The sequence below is a fragment of the Palaemon carinicauda genome, chromosome 12 (genome assembly GCF_036898095.1).
Source record: "Palaemon carinicauda isolate YSFRI2023 chromosome 12, ASM3689809v2, whole genome shotgun sequence".
In the NCBI taxonomy this organism is placed as follows: domain Eukaryota; kingdom Metazoa; phylum Arthropoda; class Malacostraca; order Decapoda; family Palaemonidae; genus Palaemon; species Palaemon carinicauda.
In genome coordinates this window covers 147,946,028-147,968,524 of record NC_090736.1, presented here as the reverse complement: position 1 = coordinate 147,968,524, position 22,497 = coordinate 147,946,028, and the positions used below count along the sequence as shown (strand labels likewise).

The 22,497-nt window shown below is 43.6% G+C and overlaps 1 protein-coding gene and 1 pseudogene across 1 annotated transcript in view; both read right to left on the bottom strand.

The window, feature by feature from the left end:
• The window catches only part of LOC137651319 (retinol dehydrogenase 12-like), a 67,242-nt gene that overhangs the window by 7,295 nt on the left and 37,450 nt on the right, over nt 1-22,497 (bottom strand). The window contains exons 5-6 of the mRNA XM_068384594.1: nt 16,027-16,146; nt 5,422-5,605 (exon numbers count right to left, since the gene is read on the bottom strand). Coding sequence (XP_068240695.1) covers nt 5,422-5,605; nt 16,027-16,146 — 304 coding nt within the window. The remainder of the gene's footprint in view (nt 1-5,421; nt 5,606-16,026; nt 16,147-22,497) is intronic.
• LOC137651382 (5S ribosomal RNA) lies at nt 9,172-9,290 on the bottom strand (annotated as a pseudogene).

The window sequence follows — 22,497 nt, the reverse complement described above, 5'->3', positions numbered from 1 at the left end:
ACTGCAGATCGACCTCTTCGCAACAAGCGACAAGAAACTACCTCGATATGTAGCCCCATACAAGGACCCTCTAGAGGAGACAACGGACGCCATGTCCCTAGGTTGGAACGAATGGACCCGGATTTTCCTGTTCCTTCCATCCAATCTCCTGCTGAAGGTCCTCAACAAGCTGAGATCCTTCCAGGGAACGGCAGCTCTAATGGCCCCCAAGTGGCCCAAAAGCAACTGGTTCCCTTTAGTGATTGAACTTAATTTCCAGAAGAGAAAAGAGCAACCGGGGAAGTGTGCAAAAGTATACTAAAGCCCCATAGGCTACTAGCCTAGGCGCGGAGAGAATCGATTACCTAAATCACCAAAACTCTTGTATACAATCTTGGAAAAAAATATCAACAATATGTATAAAACTGCCTATAGCTTCAATAAATTTCAAAACAATTGGAAATCTGTATATCATGCATGAAAGTTCTAGGGCCAAACGCCTAGGCTACGAAGCCTAGCGTAGGCTAGGATCGGTTACCTCAATCACCGAAACTGAAATACTAACGGCATCATATAAAGAATTCCTATTATAAAGCTAAATAGCTAGAATTATTAAAGGATAAGGACCGGGAACGTCGCTCTGGCTAACTAAATGACTCATGCATGGCGAGCGACAGCGTCCAGGACGCCTCCGGTAGGCAACAGCTCTTGTATACGTTAATATCGCTTTCAATTTATTTCAAAACACCAAGAGCTTACATTTATACATAATAAAGATAATACTCAACTTTCCAGAGGCAGAAGAGGCTGGAGAAAGCATCATAATGTTGAAAATATTCCAAGATCACAAGAAAACACAGGGAAAACACCGAGTTGTTGAGCTACGGAAAAAGGAATGAAAATGGCGCCGTCGGCGGCATTGTGTACACACACTCGTTTTTCGTTTTCTTGCCACTTTGACCCCTCGAAGTGTTAATTCTATTCGGGGTGAAGATAGCTATGTGGCATGTCAAGAATACGTCCCCTGATATTACGCGATATCCTTTGTTAAGTTTATTTAGGGATATTCGCTCCAGGAGTTAGAATTCTGGATACCTTAAGGTAAATTCTCTGGGAATATCACAGTAGTCAAATATACCCTTGGAAGCTACCCTAAAGGAACTTCCATCAGGAAGACATGGCCGGAGCCCAAAAATACAAATTACAGTGTATTCTTATGGGAATATTTGCTCTAACATACGATTGTTTTAACATACGAAGCTGTTTCTGGAACGAATTAAGATCGTATGTAGAGGTTCTACAGTACTCTAATATTTACTCACAGACCTCGGTCAATTTGGATGTCTTTTTTTTTGTTTACCTGAAATCCCCTTTTCCTTTCACAAATAACATTTCTCCGGTTGAATTAAAGTTATATCACGCTATTTTGAACTTAGTGGTTTATAATTGGAACAGATCTATATGGATATCAATGACTTCTTACATATTTGTAATGCATAGTCGTCACTAAAGATACCGCCGAGTCGACTTGAATACCAGGAGTTTTCGGTGGAAAACGAGGCGAGACTTTCATAACTTTCATCAGATATACCTCCAAATTAGAGAAGTCACCTTGTTGCTGGAAATTGGAAATGAAGGGCTCATCACTAAGTACACTTGTGGGAGGTGATGGGATCTATGCAGATCCGGGAAGTTAGGGACTTGAGATTCAAAGACCAAGTCTCGCACAATAAGTGCAGGGGCTGAAGCCAGGGGATCATTCTCATGTAGCAATAACACATTAACAAAAGTACTGTATCACTAATTTGTAAAGCAAGCAAATTATGGCCATCATCCTCAGTTACCGTAGTCACAGAGGGTCCCAATAAAGGAGGATCACCCTGGGGAAAAACATTCATTGTAAGAATGGGCTTTCGCTACTTACTTTCCAAGCAAGACTAGAAGGAAGGGAATCTTTCCCTCTTGGTTTACTTCTTACAACGGGCACAATGTTTCTTCCACTTGGAGGACAGCCATTCCCCCAAAAAAACACAAGGAGATACATTTAACACTTGCTTACCATGGCAGTCCAGGCAAAGGGGATGCAGATCTACTTCGACCTGGCTCCTAAAAGAACCATAAGGGCGGCCTTCATGGCCGGGACAAGTCCGCATAACACTAGTAACACTGCTCGTACAGTAGGGTCCCGAATTACACGTGTTCTAATTACGCGATTCCTCAATTACGCGATCGATAGTTTTTAAAAATTAATTTTCCTGTATTTGCGAGGAGCATTCTAAATCCGCGAGTCAAGCACCGCGAAGCGTAGGAAATCTATTGTTTTCTTAATTGTATTGGGGGGGGGGGGTGATGGTTCCCCGATGTCTGAGAAGGGGTGGGGGGGGGAGAATGTGAGAGAAAGATTTCTGTTCAAACATTTTAAGACTAGTTTTGGATGAAAAATGTTAAGGTTTGCCCATCTGTTGTGTGAACTTGTCGCTAGGCCTAGCCTAACTGTCCAACACCTATATGTATAATATTCCATATTTGTACTAATTAATTTTTATACTTACGTTGTGATTATGGTGAAAAATCCTTATTCATTAAACTTCAAATTAAAAACCATCAAAATAAAGACTATTTTATATCATGCTACTGCCAAACATGTCACCACAACCAAACCCATTACTTTGTTTAGTACGTTCCATCGCCGATCATAACGAACTCGCTAACCAATTTTAACATCTGTCTATAGGTTAACTTTTGCGGCAAAAGATATCTTACCAGGTACTATGTAATAATAATGTTATAATTAATGTTGTTTTATTTATCCTTAGAAAATCAAAATATATGAAATATGAGCAATTTTGTTTCGTGTTGTTTTTTTTCCTAAAAAAACGCCTTCTTAAAAGGAAAACGTTTTTTTTTTTTAACGTTTCATCGTCGATCATAAACGCATTTACTCCTGAAAGTGATATTGAAGAGCTTTTACTAAAGATGTTATTATAAATAAAGATTATAAATAGGTGGTAAAATATCTATAATTAAAGTGTAGCAGCATCAAGAAATGTTGGGGTTCGCCCTTTACATAAGAATGTGCTATACATTGGATTAGACAGAACGTAGAAAAAATCAATTAGGGAAAAATCGGTATTCGATATCCTCTTCATCAGCATCGTCAATCGGGCTTTTTATTTTTTTTATTCTCAGTCGCTAACTAGTTATCGCACTGCCAAGATCTGCACACATTCCGATAATTCACATTTGAAGGTTTTCTGGGAGAGGATGGATAGAGAAAATACCGAACTATATAAAATGTTTTTTTTAACCTGTTAAGCGTCACCCACGTGATAAACCGTTCACCACGATCTACTCGGTACCGCCTTCAACTGTATATTCCGTTCATGACTTTAATTGCCTTTTACAAGCCGTCAGTCTCGTGATGTTACTTTACTCGTATAGTAAGTATAGGATCACCACTTGGCAACACTCTCAGCATATGGGGACTGTGAATAGAAACTTATATGATGTCTGGCAACTATTTTTCTGAAGGTAGCTTGATGTTACAAAACTCTGGTTTGAACTGGTTTCCTATCAGTGCGCTCGGGCGTTCATGCATAAGTGGTTATTTGTTGTTCCTTTTGTAATGAAAGGTCTAAAGAGGAAGGTTATTTCTTTAGATGAAATAAATGATATTCTTGTTGTGGAATTAGATAATGATAACCTGTTTGATAATGAGAGCACTAGTTCTGAATCCTCCAGTGATGAGTATATTGAAGAAACAAAGTTTTCTTTCGATGCCGAAAGCGAAAATGACTTCTCATTACCGAATGACTGGACAACGAAATTTCACAAAACTATAAAGGGAAAGGAAACGCCGAGAGAGAGAGAGAGAGAGAGAGAGAGAGAGAGAGAGAGAGAGAGAGAGAGAGAGAGAGAGAGAGAATAAAGTGGATAAATAATGTACAAATGTATGACGAACATATTTGAAAACTACAGGAAACGATATGAAAGAGAGAGAGAGAGGAGAGAGGAGAGACCTATCCCTTTCCTTTTGTTGCTTATCCAGGCGTAAGATTTACGATTGAAGATAAAAAGAACCCATTAGAATATTCAGTATTATGTAGCCATTTGAAATTAAATAATAGTAGTATTAATTGATTTTTTAACTCAACCATTTAATTAATATCCCTACTTTTAACTATAATTCCGAATTATAAGCATAAAGAAATTATATTAACTTTGAAAAATTATCATTAGTGAAATGACCGCTCAGGGCAAAAAAAGCGTGATTATCGTACAGCAGCCTAGTGCACACTTGCGCCTACTGGCCGTATTTACGTGTGGGAGTGTCATCATGGATATACAGTACTATACTGTAATTTTTAACTATTGCTAGATACGTACTGTATCAAACCTTGAAAACCCTTTTTTGTTTTTTGTATCTATAGGAAATAATTCTACATCATTCGGAAAATACTGAAAACAGTAAGCTATGCATAGTACAGTAGTAAATACTACAGTCATAGAAAATTATCAAAACTTTAACAACTTTTTATTGTTTTATTTATCCATAAAAGAAATTTTGTACAGTATTTTATAAAAAAAAATCTATAAGAAGGATTTCTTACAGTATTGTTAAGATAAAAGCTACAGTATATATATATATATATATATATATATATATATATATATATATATATATATATATATATATATATATATATATATATATATATATATATATGTTTTATATATATATAATATATACATACACACACAGTGTATATACAGTATATATAGCTAGAAAGCTAGAAATGGAGTGAAAAAAAAATTGACGGGTAGGTTGCTGTTTGCTGCCATGATGTGTTTCGAAATATACGAATTTCCAATTACACGAGGCCTTTCATCGACCAAATTCTCGCATAATTCGGGACCCTACTGTAATGCAAAAGGCAAGGTAAAACTCAATACGGAAGTATTAAATGAACACTGAAAGCGTAATCCAGCATGGAAGTCGTCGCTGATCGTAGAGTAGAAAAGAAGTGACTCTGCCTTGCAATCGCTCGCAGTGCTGCCCAGCCTTGAAGTTGTCTAGTAACTTATTATATAATTACCAGTTTGGCATCTTTTTCTTTTCTGGTCATAGTTAGTTGAATTTTGAGTAAACCCATATAAATGACTATGCAGTTTGTATCTGCGTAGGAAAGAACATTGGTACATATCATATGTGGAACAAATTTGTTGTGGACTTTTTCATGGCTAAAGCAAGTAATAACCATAGTACCAAAATGAAAGACACTAAGTTATCAAGTAACAACCACTACCAAAATGAAAGATACCAAGTTATCAAAATGACAAAGTAACTTGAAAAAGCTACCATTCAATATTTTAACTTATATTCAATTGACTCAAAACAAGGTTCACCAGTAAATAAAATCTTGGAAGAATAGTACAACTTACCTGAAGTAAAAATGCTCATTATCTTGCTCTGCCTCCAGTGCACAGTAAATAGTTGTTTGCATACCTTCTGCAGTCTTCTTCAAAAGAAAGGGCATAAAGTACTTTAGGATCTCTCCCCCTACATAACGAGCAAGATCACTTTGAACAGCGCCAGGATGCACAGAGAAAACTTTGATGTTGGTACCTGGGATGACAGTGACATTATCAATCGAAAATTCTTTTGAAAATTCTGGAAATGATGCTAAAACAATTCTAAAATTGTATTAATTCTACTATAAGGAATATTGAATTTTTCTCTTATAATCATGTTCATACAGTATCTCGTAAATACAAGGCCATCGCAAAAGTACACACTGCAAGACTGGAAAACATGATCTGTATACTGTACTAAAATCTATTATTTCCATACTTTTAACCATCATAATGAACTAGAGAAGTGCCATCTGCATAGCTTCTTAATATAATTAATAATAGAAATTTATTGCTACTCTTCCCCACTTTCATTCAAATATGCTAGGATACTGAACCTACATCATGCAGCAATTGATGAGTGGCAAATAGCCACGAGATGGCAGGACAATGATTGCCAATAACCATAGAATCAGTTTTAACTAGAATCATGGAGCTGTGTTGACCTTTATCTCTATCTCAATCAATTAACACAGTATTTTTATTTTACCATTTTCAAAAATAATTTTGTGGGATACTTCTAGCTTGATTAAAAGTATATCTTAATCAGCTAATAAACCCATGTAAAGTCAGAAGTGCAGAGCTATAAACTTATATTAGGATTTTATGGATCCACACTTACTTGTTCTGCCATGCTGAAATAGTTATGATTTCGAGAACTGCTTCGAGTGTTCTAATATGACAAATTCGAAGATAATTTGTATTTTTCCTAACCATACAAACCTTAGCTATTTACATTGGGTTTACCTTATAGCATAGCTGAAATGGCGAGTCATTAGAATTTAACGAGGGTGTATTACCCCGCGCTAGTTAGCGGGGGGGTAGGGGAGTGGTAGCTAGCTACCCCTCCCTCCCCTTCACACACCGGTGAAGCTCACTTTCACTTAGAGGTAGGACTTGTCTTGGGGGACAGGGCTGGCGGGCAAATATATGTAAATAGCTAAGGTTTGTATGGTTAGGAAAAATACAAATTATCTTCGAATTTGTCATTTGTTCCGTAACCGAAATACAAACCACGCTATTTACATTGGGTGACTTACCCCTTAGGTAGGGTGGAAAGTCCCCAGCCATACTGGCTTTGGCTTTACCCGGGGACTCAGAATCCGAGTGAGTCCCTGCACCTCACAAGTTCCTTGCTCCGCAAGGAACCGTGTGGCCTACATAAGCTTGTGTGTGAAGGAAGAAGTGTGAACCGTCCTAGGCAGTTGACCTAGAGTTCCAGAAGGAACTCTGGGTCAGGACGTTCCCAATACCACCTCGTCAGGGTATGGGGGACGCGACAGTATTGACTCAATACTCGGAACACAAGGAAGCATGGTTTACCTGCAGAGGTTCGAGATCAGCTATGCAGAGACCAGGATGCTGCTTCCCAGTAGAGGGGATGATGAAGAAAGAAATAAGGGCCAGACATACTTCTTTCGTTCATGCAGACTAAAACCTGATAACAATGCCCTCAACCTTCTGCTACCTGTCCGAAAAGGAGCCTGAGGTTAGACCAGCTGTTGTGTAGCCACTACAGAGCGATAGAAAACGTATCGAAACTCCTGTGGGTCACGCCCTGCGGGAAACGGGCTGCGAAGGTCATTAGACGCTTCCAGACTCCAGCTTGTAGCACCTGCGTCACAGAGTAGTATTACTCGAAGGCGAGGGACGTCGCGATGTATCCAACATCGTGCTGTAGGGCGACGTGACGGGGGAGGGTCTGGAGTCAGGTCGAGATGAATGTCCTTGAGTCAGAGCTTAAGAGGTATACTGGTGACTCTCCCCCATGTCCTTCATGTGCTCCCAAACCGGCTGCAACTGAGGACAAACTGCAGCTGTTCCCAAAGCTAACCTCTCGATTCCTTTACTGGCAAGAAGGAGAAGGTTTTGGGACATCAGATACAGAATGGTGACTCGAAATCTTGTAGGAATTGGACCGAAGGGCCAGGACCCCAAGATTCTGAGTCTAGCCAACAACTCAGGAGCAAACCTGAATGTTGCCTTCCCCCATTCCTTAGAAAGGGCGGAGTCGTACGAGACCAAGAAGATTGCTTACACACTGGCCGCGGCCAGAGTGAGCAGGAGCCCCAAAACGGAATACGATCAGAGGCCTGACGTAAAGGGTCTTGAGAAGATCTCTTAAGGGATAAAAAGTCCGAGCCATGCTCCAAGCTGGAGGTCTCACTCCGACTAGGGCAGGGACGTTCGCAGCTTCGCATGAGCGAGGAAAGGTCCAGCTGGAAGGAAAAAGTTATTCCTTTAAGCCTGAAGGTCAGGGAAAGGCTGAGCGACAGGCTTCATTGCCGAGAGCGGAAAGGAGTTTCCTCCCGCCGAAAGGCAATAAGATCGTTATTGCTGGAGAAGAGGCCTCAAAGGAAGAGGTATATCTCCCACGACACCAACCACCGAAGACTCTCCACTTCGCCTGGAAGACCCCTGCGGATGACTATCGCAGATAACGCGACCTCCGTCCCGCGACTGTAGCGGGTTGTCTCTTCTCGAGGAGGAGGCGTAGAGTCTCCAGGCATGAAGCCGAAGCGACGCCCCGCCTCGTGAAAGATGTTGCAGTGTGGTTGTTTGAGTAGCCTGTGCCGTGGGAGAAGCTCTCCCGGGAGTTCCGTCAGGGGAAGCAGAGGGTCCGGAAACCGTTCTGCGCATAGTCCCAGTGGAGCTCTCAGGGCCATTGAAAGGTTGACAGACAACCTGGTCTTGTTGAGACCCATTCTCAACAGACAACAAAGGAGGGAAGACGCAGGCGTAGATGTTGTCCCACCATCACCAGAATGCATCTTGCCAGAGTCTCGGGGTCTGAGACTGGGGGGAAGAACAGCGGAAGCTTAAGGTTCCAAGCTGTCGCGATCAGGTCCCCCAGACTAGGACTTGCTGGTTACTCAAGGACAAAGACCCCCAGGTACCTCTCTCTACGAGGCTCTGCTCGGATAGTCGGAGAGAGCATTCCTCTGCCCGGAATGAGAGAGCCGATGGTGGTATTGAGAGGATCTCAAATCATCTCAGTATCTCTACTACAAGATGCGAAGGTGTGAAAATGCGTCCGCTGCTGGTTAGAACATGCCAGAACCATGAAGTCGACGCGCACGGAGCGACTCGGCAGGAGCTGTAGGATCTGTAGAGGGGCCAGACTACGGCCCCTAAGCCTGCCTGAATGATGGAGAGGTATCCTTCAGGTCCTGACCATAGGCCTGGACCGGAACATGCCCCCCCCCCCCCCCTTTTCTTTGACGAGTCCGAGAACAGCATAAAAAATGTGGGGAAAGGACGAGAATATCCACTCCCATCAAAAGGTTCCATAGGTCAACACCCATTGCAGGTCTAATCATTCCGCTGGTCCCATAGGGGCCAGAAAGTCCGGTTAATCGTTGCTTTGAAACCACCGGAACTTGGGCCGCCCCACAGGGAACTTATCCTGAGGCGACCGTTCGGAACTTTAGACGGGTCAATGGGGAAAAGAGAACTAGGAAACGTTCCAAGGTAGGGCTGAAAGCTCAGCTTGACTGAGAACAGGTACTGCGACTCTCCTCAGCCTTGCCACAGTCAACTGAAGGGAATGCTCGGAGTAGGCGGCAACAGAATCTGGCGTCCCCAGGCGGTCACCCATCCAAGTACCGACCAGAACCGACGTTGCTTAACCTCGCTGGACGGACGAGAAGCGGAGTTTCCAACGTGGTAAGGCCGTTGACTCAATATCATGGCTAGATACTCCAGATGTTGGGGCAGAAGAAGAGAAGGCTCCTAGCAAAATACCATGAACCCCCACTCATGGTAAGCATCCGGAAGCTTGTCCCGCCGCTGAAGAAGGTCGAACCCGAACCAGACCTCCAAAAGGCGAAGGAGGCGGAAGCCTGCACCTGAGCAGCCATGAGGAAAGCAGGGAGAGTTCTCTGGGGAAAAAAACCTGCGATGCCACGGCGGGATCGCCACACTGCATCTTAAGCAGGAATACCTGTAGTCTAGGCTGAATTCCATGAGCTTCCTGGAAGATGGATGGAATGGAAACTGAAGGCACCCTTCCTTCCGATCCAGGGCCTAAGGAGTCCTGTCGCCTCGTTACCAGTCTGATCGATTCTGCTGTTCCACGCTGGATGAAGTTTGTTCGACAAACTTGATCAGGGCTGAGAGGTCGACTACGGAACTCCCGTCTCAGATACTTCATTACAAGAAAGGATCGACTGAAGAAGCCGGGGGTGAAGCTGTCGACGATCCTATGGAGGACCTTCTCCTAAGGCATGGATCATTCTGCCCAAACGGGCAAACTCTTGCCGACCCTATGGCATAGAGGTTCAGAGACACTAAATTCGCCGACAGAGACGGGAGGCGCGATATCCTTGGCTGATCACAGAGATCGTGCAGGAATGAGCATCGGGAAGCTGTCATCCGGATGAGTAACCTTAGGCATCCTCCCAGCGTGAAACCTGCAAGGGGGGGTGCCAATCCTAGAGTTCGTGAACTCTGCCGCTCCCTCTAGGACTATGCTCCCCCGGGAGAGCCTCCCGTGCCACCTGTTCCTGACAGGAGGGAACAGCTATTGGACACCCTGTCTCAGTTGTCGTAGCCGGTCCGATAACTTAGGCCGACGTGGCTGAAAGAAAGAGGCGCTGGAGCCCTGCAGAGTCTGGAAGAAAGCGCCTTGGAGGAGTGAAAACGGAAGTCGACTTCCTCCGCACAGTCGCTGTCTAGGTCTCTGTCCTTGGGCACAAACAAACTCTTCTCAAGGATGGAAGGGTGTCTGAGGTTGACGACATCCACGGATGAGACACCGAAAGGAAGCCCTCGGTCATTGCGTCCAGATGGTCCAACATCGAGCTTGCCCGCAAGTTTGATACTTGACGACGAAACGCCAAGGTGCTTGAGCCCGAGAGGAGGAAAGTACCCATGACCTTCCTGTAGCTTCCTTGAACAAAACCTCGGGTCGCAACCGAGGAGGGAAAGGACCTGGTAAGCCCCTTTCACAAGATGGAGAAGAGGAAGGGGTAAACCAGTCACCCCTTGGCCGATGGAGAAATCTCGAACGGAAAGCCCCCGGCAAACACCCTTCCAGGGAATGACGGGGAAGGGCTAACCCAGGTTCTGGAAAGAAGAATGTTGCTCAGACCTCCCTGAAGATTCTTCCTATTCTTGCATGTGCCATGCTCTGCGTTTACGGGGTGAGGCCGTGTTCTGGAAATACGCTCCAGAAGACTCGCCAGGCTGGCCATGCTGCGAAACCTCAACGGGAATCGCGGTCGCAATCGCCCTGGCGCTCGCGCGATGGTAAATCAATGGTTTGCGCGTGGGGGAACATGGAAGCGCCCATGCGCGGGCACGCAGGAACGCAAACGAAGGTGAGCGAAGGAGCGCAGAAGGAGGGCGAGCGTGGTAGGAAGGGCGAGAGCTGGTGGTCGGCGAGCAATAACCCATAGGCGAGCAATGGATACTGCAAAAATTAAGCCGATGTTCGCGCGACGGAACGCCGTCGGCCCGGGTGGCGGCACGTCGTCGTCCCGCGCGGCGGCACGCCGTCGGCCCGCGGGCGTGCGGTCACGCGGGTGAGCGCAGGCGGTCGGGAGACCGATGACGCGATAGCCCGTAGGAGAGTGATGGCGCGTTGACAAGCGATGGCGCGTTGGCGAGCGGTGGTGCGTTAACAAAACGCTAGCTCGCAGGTAAAGAATCGCGCGGTCGCGTAGGCGATTGCCAACGCGAGAGAGACTAGTGATGGTTAGCACGCATCGCGCTAACAGAAGGCGCGCAAGTTTATCAGGAAGGCGAGTGTGAAGCAAGATGTTAATCAGGCGATCCTAGACGGTCAGAAAACCGTTGGCGCCCATTGGTGCGTGGCAAAGAAGGGCGCGCAGATGTGCACTGGCGAACGAAGAAAGCTGGCGCACAGAAGGACAGAAGTAAAGGTGAGCGCTGGCGAGCAGGAGGAAGATCTACGGCAAGACTCAGCTACCGGAGATCGTGGTTCACAGCAGGCGAGCGCTAGATCGCTACTGATGGTGTTCAGGGGAACTTACACGCGTGGCAGATCGATGGCGATCGTTGATGCGTAAGAGATCGCTGACGAGCAGGTGAACGTTGACGCGTCTAAGGTCGCTGGTGAGCTGGTGATCGCTGGCGAGCAGAAGGCAACGCGTGGAAGCCTGTGCGTAGAAGAAGAGTCCTTGACCAAGACCTGAACCGAAGTTCTAGATCGCGAGGGCGAACGTGGGCGCACAGGGCGCGTAACAGGAACCAACAGGAACAGCAGAGATGATCATCATGAGAGCGCTGACGAACAGGAGAGCGCTGGCGAACAGGAGAGCGCTGGCGAACAGGAGAGCGCTAACGATCAGGAAAGCGCTGATGAGCAGGAGAGCGCCTGTGCGCTAACACTGAGCAGGAGCAGGAGAGCGCCTGTGCGCTAACACTGAGCAGGAGCAGGAGAGCGCCTGTGCGCTAACACTGAGCAGGAGCAGGAGAGCGCCTGTGCGCTAACACTGAGCAGGAGCAGGAGAGCGCCTGTGCGCTAACACTGAGCAGGAGAGAACACAGCAGAAGGGCGCGCAGGGGAACCCTAACACGCAAGGGAAGAACCCCCGTGGGAGGCAACCCTTTGCCCCGAAGGGATCGTTGTCCGTCGGGAGACTGATGTCCGTCGGAAGACTGTTGTCTGTCCGCCGGGAGACTGATGTCCGCCGGGAGACCGTTGTCCGTCGGGAAGACCGTTGTCCGTCGGGAAGACCGTTGTCCGTCGGGAAGACCGTTGTCCGTCGGGAAGACCGTTGTCCGTCGGGAAGACCGTTGTCCGTTGGGAAGACCGTTGTACTTTCTCGCGAACGAAAGAGAAACACTTCGTAGAAGAGACAGGTCAGCTAGTGACCTAAAAGGAGCAATCCTCCGAAGAGGGGCTCCTGCAGTTGCCCAGCCCCTTGAGTGAAACTGCAGGTGCGACCGCTCAGCACCAAGAGCATAGTCGCACAAAAAAAAAAGGCAAGAGAAGAACCCCCCAAAAGGGGAAAAACTCAAGCCTGGACAGGAAAAACTTACCTCAGAAGGAAAGTTAACCACCCAAGGAGGCGAGCCTCCTGAGAGTTCTAAAATGTCCTGAGAGTTCTAAAATGAACTGGAGAGCTGTCAATTGTCACGGGAGTACTTTCAGTATAAGGAGACACGCCCCTGACGAAAATCCATAGGGGAGGCAGCAACAGCCGAATCCCCAGGCCTCAACAAGACAGCTCACACCGTTTCCATATTACAGAAACGAACTAGATCGGTAACTGTAAAAAAATAAAACAAAAATCATTAGTACACATTCATTCCCCCGGGAAGGCTCCGAAGAGGAATCCCAAGGGAAAGGAAAACAAGAATTACACAACAGGTACGTGCCCTCACAACCACTTACACTCACAGAAGGAGAGCTGTAACCAAAACAGAATTATAACAATTATAATTATGTAACTATGTAATTATATAATTTAAAATGAATGAACACTAAAGAAAGAACGAAAACCCCGAAAGGAATCGTTCTACAAAGCTGAAAAATTAACAAATACAATTAGATTCATAAACTAATTGGGACAAAACGTACGGCGTAGCAACCCCCCCACACGGGGAGGAAGCTACGAAAGGCGTAGTAACGTAGTAAAAGGGTGAACGACCTCAAGAGAGAGAGAGAAAAACCGAAGTCAAACTCGATCGCGACCCATAAAATTACACCGTGGTGGCCTAAACTGCCGAGGGCTCCACGGAGATATCGTACACTACACACACAAGCACAAATCTCTGAAAAGGAAACTTACTGATTTCTATACTCAAATATATAAACAAACATGAAAAAATTTTTACATATATATTGAGTAAAAGAAAAGTAAGTGATTAAGTAAAGACAAAACAAACAATGGCTGCCAAGCGAGGACAAAGACAGAGACGTCTATCCAAGTCCGAGCCAAAAGTGAAAGTGAGCTTCACCGGTGTGTGAAGGGGGGAAGGGGTAGCTAGCTACCACCCCCCCCCCCCCCCCGCTAACTAGCGCGGGGGTGATACACCCTTGTTAAATTCTAATGGCTCGCCATTTCAGCTACGCTAAAAGGTAAACCCAATGTAAATAGCGTGGTTTGTATTTCGGTTATGGAACAATTATATTTTGCACAGATGCAAGTTTCTAAAGTTGATGGAAAGGGGCCTGCAGCATACAGAGAATTTCACAGAAAAGGTATTTATTTGAATAAAGAAAACTCGGGTAAGGTTAGTGTAGTCTTGACTAATATTACGAGTTGTGCCAACAGCACGCCTCATGTGGAGCACTGTAAGCATTACTCAAGGTTCTTTTCTGCGCTCACTTTTTAGCCTTCTGCCCACCTCTGTTCCTGTTTCCTTTCTTCTATCTACTATTATTTAATGAGGCAACTGCAGAGCTTTCCGTTAGTTGTACATGCGTGCTGAAGGGTTTCCCAGGCCCCAGCACTGGATAATTTTGCTCAAATTCATAAATCCAGTCCAATCTCTCTAGTCCCTCCTTACAAAATCCGTTGATGCAGTCAAACACAAAGTGAGGATTATATTTCAAACATGCCAAATGTAGAGATGAAGGAAGCAATTCCAAAGCAATAAGTTAGCATTTAATATATAAAAATATTTAATTCTATAAGTTCTTCACAACAGGAAACCTTTTATATTATCTATCCTTGATTGTTACTTACAAAGGATGGGATTATACTGGATAACTAGATGACTTCAGTTATTTTAATAATACTACAGTAAGCTACTTGTTCTTGTAACTCGGTACTTAGAAATATATGTTTTGAATGTTAAAAATTATTCTGATCCTCTTCATTAGGGACCTAGTGATGGCACTAACACTTGATGACCATGAATAGCTTTCACTTGCTATAAAGGAATAAGAGGTGAGACCGAGGCCTGCAATCCACGATGCCTACCCTGCTCCTACTTGTAAGCATTGTCCTCCTCTACTGGGAGATGCTTGCAAAGAAGATTTCATTTCCAAGCATCTATGCTGTGAGCTAACATTGATAAAAGATGATTTTTTCCTACACATAATGCAATATTAACCTTTGACAAATATCATTTCCAAGCATCTATGCTGTGAGCTAACAGAAAGAGATAGAAGATGATTTGTTCCTACACGTAATACAACCTGAACCTTCAACCTTCAATCTCCCAAGCACTACAAGAGGTAATTTATGTAATATGAAAAATACTCCCTTGCCAAAGGGCGTCAAATTTCTTGACTCCCATATGGTGCATCTGGAAGACTCACAAATGAGGGTCAAAATAGAATATTAATAGAAAGAAATATATCTATACTTATCTAATGTTTATATTGCTTTCCTCAAAGGTAGTTGAATGTCGATGTCTACAATAGGAAAAAAATACCAGTTTTGTTTCCTTATAATAGTCCTGCCCCTGAGGTGGAGTCTAGTGATTATATGGTAGTGTATGTTAATACTTGTGCATGGGCATGCTGCAAGTCCTTTGTCTTTCAGTCTCAATAGCCTCTTCACATCACTTGTCAGTGGAGGGGATGCATATTTATCAACATCCGGCAAGCAATGAAACATCTAATTTTATCAAAATTTGGTATATTTCCAAGAACCTCCATTAATGATCCTATTGCTGACTTTCAAACATCACTGAAGGAAAGATAGCCAATTATTTACCTTCATTACCCGAGACTTGTGTTTCCTTAATATTTCATTGGTAACTCACTGTAAGATAAAAAGACAATGGGTGGAGAAGAGAAAGGAGAGAAAAAGAAACTAAGAGCTTCTAAAGCATCACCTTAGGCATTGCCACATCCGAAGCTGAAGAATCTCTTTAAGTTTTCTTTTTCTCCACACTGCAGAAGTGGCCATGGCCTGCACTTGTGCCCATGGCAAAACACACAAAGATGATGTGGATCAACTGCAGGTTTATACTCAAACCTGTCAAATTATCTTAAGGTTTACCAAGATACACAAGTATGTCTGCACGAACATATCCATCACTATCATAAACTGCAAAGAAAAGAAGGAAAGTTTAACAGCCAGCGGAGGCAGCCAATAAGTATGTCGGTACAGTTTGCTGTCGAAATCAAAACTTAGTGCATAGCCGACTTTTGGGTGGGCGGGGCTTATCCTCCACCCATTCAATAACTACTACAGTACAATACTACCTCATTAAAAGTTGGATGACTCTTCCAGCTACGCCAAAACCATGCTCCTAATAAAGGACAATGGTCTGTATTCATAAAGGAACAAACGCTTATGCTAGAGAGAAGTTAGCATAAGCCTAATCATCCCCCAGACTTAAAAGGGTCACAGAATTGGAATAACTTGGCAAGCAAGGGACAAATACAAAGTCATCTTTAAAAAAGCAAAAAATAAATCGAATAGCGTAGAACATAAAATACTATTACTTCTAAAGGAATAAAAAACAAGCCCAAAGTAAAAAACATACCTTTCACTTTTTTGGCAAGATGTCGGGTGAACAGCAAATTTGCAACCTTACTGTTTCCGTAAGCCTGGATTTTATCATAGCCCTTTTCATAGTTCATGTCTTCAAATGGTATTACTCCATCTGCAAGAAAACCAGAAAAATAATAAATCCCCCAAAGTTTTTCAACATTAACAGATGGCACCCATTTTTTGAGAAGTACTGTAAAAAAAAAAAAAAAAAAAAAATCCCCAAACCCTCTTCAGAGGACCACCAAATTACATTTATAAACAATCTCGGGGATTTCTCAGAGGAATTATTGTAAATTATAGAGTAAAAAAATAAAACTTAAGGTATAGTAGTTTGAACAACTAATTTTAAGGATTACAAAGGGAACCAACCAAAAATAAAAAGGCAGAATCTAACAGCTGCAATTAAAAGGTTTCCTCGAAAGAGCATTTAATACCATCTACAGTATACTGAAGATGTTAAAATGCTATGAGCGTGAAAACAGTGCCATTACTTATTAAAGAAAACTTAATGATAAAACATGAGAAAATGCACATCAAACCTATACAATGTGAACAAAAAATAAATTTTGAATTTTAGAACAGAGGTAAAGTATCAAGGATTTCTGAAAATAAATAATTGGATACTGAGGATTTCCATGAAGGCTTACGTTTACCCGAGTTACTGGTGTCAATTTACACAAAATCTTTGACAGCTAACACAGTCCTGGATTAATAGTTGAAAAATGTTTGAGGCAATCTCCACCATGAAATCTTTACTCGTAATAGATTCCTTGTCAAAAACTGAACGAAGTGTAAAAATTATGACCAAATGTCCAGAAAGCGTAAATTGAGTGATTCAGTTAGTGATAATGAATGTTGTTGAAGAGAGGGAACTCCTGATAAACTTATGGAGGGAGATTCTCCTCCTCCTCAAGCCAGCCTGCTGTATACTCTCCTCAAAGATAAAGTGAGAGTTAATACATCAATATTTCTATTTTTAATTGACATTAATTTGCTTTCATTTATGTCTCAAGGGAAAAATAGTTTCAATTTACAAGCATATTGATTTGTGAGATGCTCGCAGAATGAATTCAACACAAACTGAGGTACCGCTGTTCCTGGACAACCAAGCTGTTCTCTGGAAGGCAATTGATGGGGAGGAGCTCATAACCCGAGTGAGCTGAGCTCCTGACCAGTGAATTTGTAGAACTTCTGATTCCTGAGTAAACTTGGGGAACGCGAACAGATACAGTATTCTATCCTTCCAACTCTTCTTCTCTTGACACCATTAAGAGGCAGTGTGTGTCCCACTTGAGCACCTTTCTCTCAAAGTCACAAATGTGTAGAATAATTTACTCAATTACTGATGTTTGAATGATTGCAGAGCTAGCAGCACCCACCTCGCAAACGTTGATATGCAGGTGAATATTATCAGACGTCTACGTTCCTGAGGCAAACAAATAATTTGGGTAGGCACCACTTGCCTTCTTTGACATGGATGAGGACAGTTATATAGGCTAAATCTCTGTTCATAGCCTCAGAACAGGAAAGACATCTCACTTTAGTGATATGGGTTGTCAAGATGGGCACAACTGTTCAAACTTTTTTTCAGTGCAAGAATAGGATTTATTAAATTTGGACAATATGGCCTAGTTACTGAGCCAGGGAGGCCATTCAGCTCTGAAGTGCAATGAGGGGAATACTTCATAATTGTAGCATGAAGTAAATGTTAACAGAGACTGGACAGAAAGATGGAAGAAAAGAAGCAGGAACAGAGGCAAATTCAAAGGTAACAAGACAAGTGCAGTTAGGAGCCAAAGCCATGCTGCAAAGACCATCAAATAATCCTTACTGTGCACCATGTAAAACACACTAACAGTAATACCTCACTCAAAGGTTTAGGAGTAATGAGGCCTCTAATAAGGAGGGGTCTAGACCCCTTTGGCTGGAAAATCTTGGAAAGGAATGCACAATTTTCACAGCAGGCACATATAGGGACTTATCTTATTGGAGGTAACCTAGGAAGTCAGCAATCTACTGAACAGTGGCTCTAATAGGAAAATCCCTTCAAAACCATACCATTGACTAAAGATGGCCACCTTTTATTGATATACATTTGATTGTGGAATATCAAATGGTACAAACATCTTTAATAGCCTAGATGGGAGAAGGGTCTCCATGGACTTAAAGTACTTCAGTAGGTGTGTTTGTCAAAGGAGGACATGCCACTGTGGTAACTCAAAAGATCAGAGTACCATATCTCACTCTGCCTCAGACCAATCAGGTGTCACTAGAGTCGCAGGTGTTGGACAATACATGATTGATCACTTGACAAATCATATTGAATGGTGGGAGGGCAAGGATGTCAAGATTGTTCCATGGGTGTTAGAATGCACCTTCCATGACACCCCTTAATTTGGTAAGGGAGTCCAGAGTACTATGAGCTTTCTATTCAGGGAAATGATGAACAGGTTGATCTTCAAAGCTCTCCAGATCTCACAAACCTCACTACTACATTATGTAAGGACCACTATGTGCCTACTACCTGTTCATGGCATCTTGGCTGATTTTATATTGGATTCCAATGTCCCATTATGAACAAGGCTATCAGTTCAATTGCATAGCGAAGCACCCGCTCATCCAACTGCTTTGCCAAATAATGCCTAATGTAATTTAATGACTGAAAAAATGCAGCTCCAAGAGCACTGCTTTCATCTGGAGAATGTTGATATTCTGATAGTTACATGGAGTCAATAATCCTGATACACACGTTTAGGTCTTACATAACTCATCGAGAGCCCCATAAGTTGACTAACCAACTACAAGTAATTGATTGGTAGATGCGGGAGCAATTCCTGAACCTGGTAGAATTTTCAGTCATGACTATAAATTAAGCGGTATAAGTACAAAATCTACCGGGGACAAAATCACCAGCAATACAAAAAAAAAAAAAAAAAAAAAAACCCATGGGCAATATTCCCTTGAAGACAAATTTCATCATTAGACAATATCTACAATAATTTCCCCATTAAGAATAAAAGAGCAAATAGTCCTAGGACAAACCAATATTCATAGCAGCAATTGTTTAAAATAAATAATTAGTCACATAAGTAATTTTATATTTTTCCTTTAACAAAGAAATTCTATTGTTTATTTTTGATTGAATTTTTACCTATTTTGAATGTCTTACTAAATTAGCAGCACTGTACAGTCATTTGGTTGTTCTTTTCTAACAGCCCAGTATTGTTTTTATTTACATATTTCTACTTAGCTTGTAAAATGCTCATTTAAACCTCACTTTACTAACATCCATAGAAGATGCAGTTTGTCATAAGTAATAAAGGAAAATTAAAATTGTTTGTGAAGGATACATTTGTGTAAAGAAATGATATTTTCATTATAAAATACATTTTTGAATATACTTACCCGGTGAATATATGAATAGCTGACGTCTCCGACGGCCCGACAGATTCCAAAAACTCGCGAGCGATCGCCATGAAGGTTGCGGGTGTGCCCACCAGCGCCGACTATCGGCCAGATACCGCATATACTTCTCAACCACTCCAGTTCTTCTCAGTCCGCTGGGTCACTATCGGGGAGGAAGGGAGGGCCTTTAATATTATATATTCACCGGGTAAGTATATTCAAAAATATATTTTATAATGAAAATATCATTTTTAAATATTAAACTTAGCCGGTGAATATATAAATAGCTGATGCACACCCATGGTGGTGGGTAGAGACCAGTATTAATACAATAAAGGCGTATATGCTCAAGAGTTTTTTGACAAATATTTCATAAAAAAACCAACTTAAGTATAGGTACCTGGTAAAGAAGCTGACTCTGATGATTACTCTGCCTCATTAGTCCGCTTTCCTCACGAAGCCCAGCCATCCTCTCAGGATGCTGAAAGACTCCCAGGAGCTGTTATATAACAGGACCTCATCAAAACCCTTAATCTGGGCGCTCTCAAGAAACAACATTTGACCACCCGCCAAACCAAAAAGATTGCGAAAGACTTCCTAGTCTTCCGTACAACCCAAGACAAGATTAAAAAACATTTCAAGAGAAGATTAAAAGGATATTGGGATTAAGGGAATGTAGTGGTAGAACCCTCACCCACTACTGCACTCGCTGCAACGAATGGACCCAGTGTGTAGCAGTCCTCATAAAGAGTCTGGACGTCTTTTAAGTAAAATGAAGCGAACACTGACTTGCTCCTCCAAAAGGTCGCGTCCATAATACTTCGAAGGGATCTGTTTTGCTTAAAAGCCACCGAAGTCGCTATTGCTCTTACTTCGTGAGTCTTGACCTGAAGCAAACTACAATCCTTCTCACTTAAATGAGAATGTGCCTCCCGGATTAAAAGTCTAACAAAGTACGATAACGCATTCTTAGACATGGGCAATGAGGGCTTCTTAACGGAGCACCATAAAGCCTCAGAACAACCTCGTATTGGTTTAGTTCTAGACAAGTAAAACTTAAGAGCTCTAACGGGGCACAGCACTCTTTCAACTTCATTACCTACGATCTCTGAAAGACTAGGTATTTCAAAAGATTTAGGCCAAGGACGAGACGGAAGTTCGTTCTTGGCCAAAAAACCAAGTTGAAGAGAACATATAGCTTTATTCGTCGAGAAGCCGATGTTCTTACTAAAAGCATGGATCTCACTGACCCTTTTAGCCAAAGCCAAGCTCACCAAGAAAAAGTGTCTTGAGGGTAAGATCCTTCAGGGAGGCTGAATTTAACGGCTCAAACCTGTCTGACATTAGGAACTGTAGGACCACGTCTAAGTTCCAAGCAGGAGTTGAAATACGACGCTCCTTAGAGGTCTCGAAAGACTTAAGGAGGTCTTGGAGATCTTTGTTATTTGAAAGATCCAAGCCTCTATGCCTGAAAACAGAAGCCAACATGCTTCTGTAGCCTTTAATGGTGGGAGCAGAGAGGGAGCGACCATTTCTCAGATAGAGGAGAAAATCCGCAATCTGCGTTACAGAGGTACTGGATGAGGAAATAGAGGAGGACTTGCACCAATCTCTAAATACCTCCTACTTCGATTGGTAGACCTTGATTGTAGAAGATCTCCTAGCCCTCGCGATCGCTCTGGCTGCCTCCTTCGAAAATCCTCGAGCTCTTGAGAGTCTTTCGATAGTCTGAAGGCAGTCAGCCGAAGCGCGGGGAGGCTTTGATGAAGTCTCTTTACGTGAGGCTGCCGTAAGAGATCCATCCGCAAAGGCAGACTCCTTGGGACGTCTACCAGCCATAGAAGTACCTCTGTGAACCACTCTCTCGCGGGCCAGAGGGGAGCAACCAACGTCAACCTTGTCCCTTCGTGAGAGGCGAACTTCTGCAACACCTTGTTGAGGATCTTGAACGGCGGAAATGCGTAAGCGTCCAGGTGAGACCAGTCCAACAGAAAGGCATCTATGTGGGCCGCCTCTGGATCTGGGACTGGAGAGCAATAAGTCGGGAGCCTTTTGGTCAGCGAGGTCGCAAAGAGATCGATGGTGGGTTGACCCCAAGTCATCCAAAGACTCTTGCACACATCCTTGTGGAGGGTCCACTCTGTAGGGATCACCTGACCTCTCCGACTGAGACAGTCCGCCAAGACGTTCAATTTCCCTTGGACGAACCTCGTCAACAGTGAGATGCTTCGATCTTTTGACCAGATGAGGAGGTCTCTTGCGATGACGAAAAGAGCGTGGGAGTGAGTGCCTCCTTGCTTGGAGATGTAAGCCAAGGCCCTGGTATTGTCCGCATTCACTTCTACCACCTTGTTTCGAAGCAGACTCTCGAAACTCGTCAGTGCTAAATGGACAGCCAACAGCTCCTTGCAGTTGATGTGAAGGCTCCTCTGGTCTGCCGTCCAAAGACCCGAACATTCCAGGCTGTCCAGTGTCGCCCCCCAACCCAAATCCGACGCGTCTGAAAATAACACATGGTTTGGGTTCTTGACTGCCAGAGACAGACCTTCTCGATGACGTATATTGCTGTCCCACCAGTTCAGGCAAATCTTGACTGGCTCGGAGATCGGGATCGAGACCGCCTCCAAAGTTTTGTCCTTGTTCCAATGGGAGTCTAAATGGAACTGGAGAGGGCGTAGGTGAAGTCTCCCTAGAGAAATAAACTGTTCCAGGGATGAAAGCGTCCCTAGGAGCCTCATCCAGCTTCTCACAGAGCAATGGTCTTTCTCTAGCATGAGACGGACTTTGAGCAAGGCTTGCTCTATCCTGTTGGCAGACGGAAAAGCCCGAAAAGCTAGACTCTGTATCTCCATCCCCAAATAGAGAATCGTTTGGGAGGGAGTCAGCTGAGACTTCTCTATGTTCACCAATAGGCCCAACTCCTTTGCAAGATCCAATGTCCACTGTAGGTCCTGCAGACAGCGATGACGGGACGACGCTCTGAGTAACCAGTCGTCCAGGTACAGGGAGGCTCTGATCCCCGACAAATGTAGGAATTTTGCTACATTTCTCATGAGCC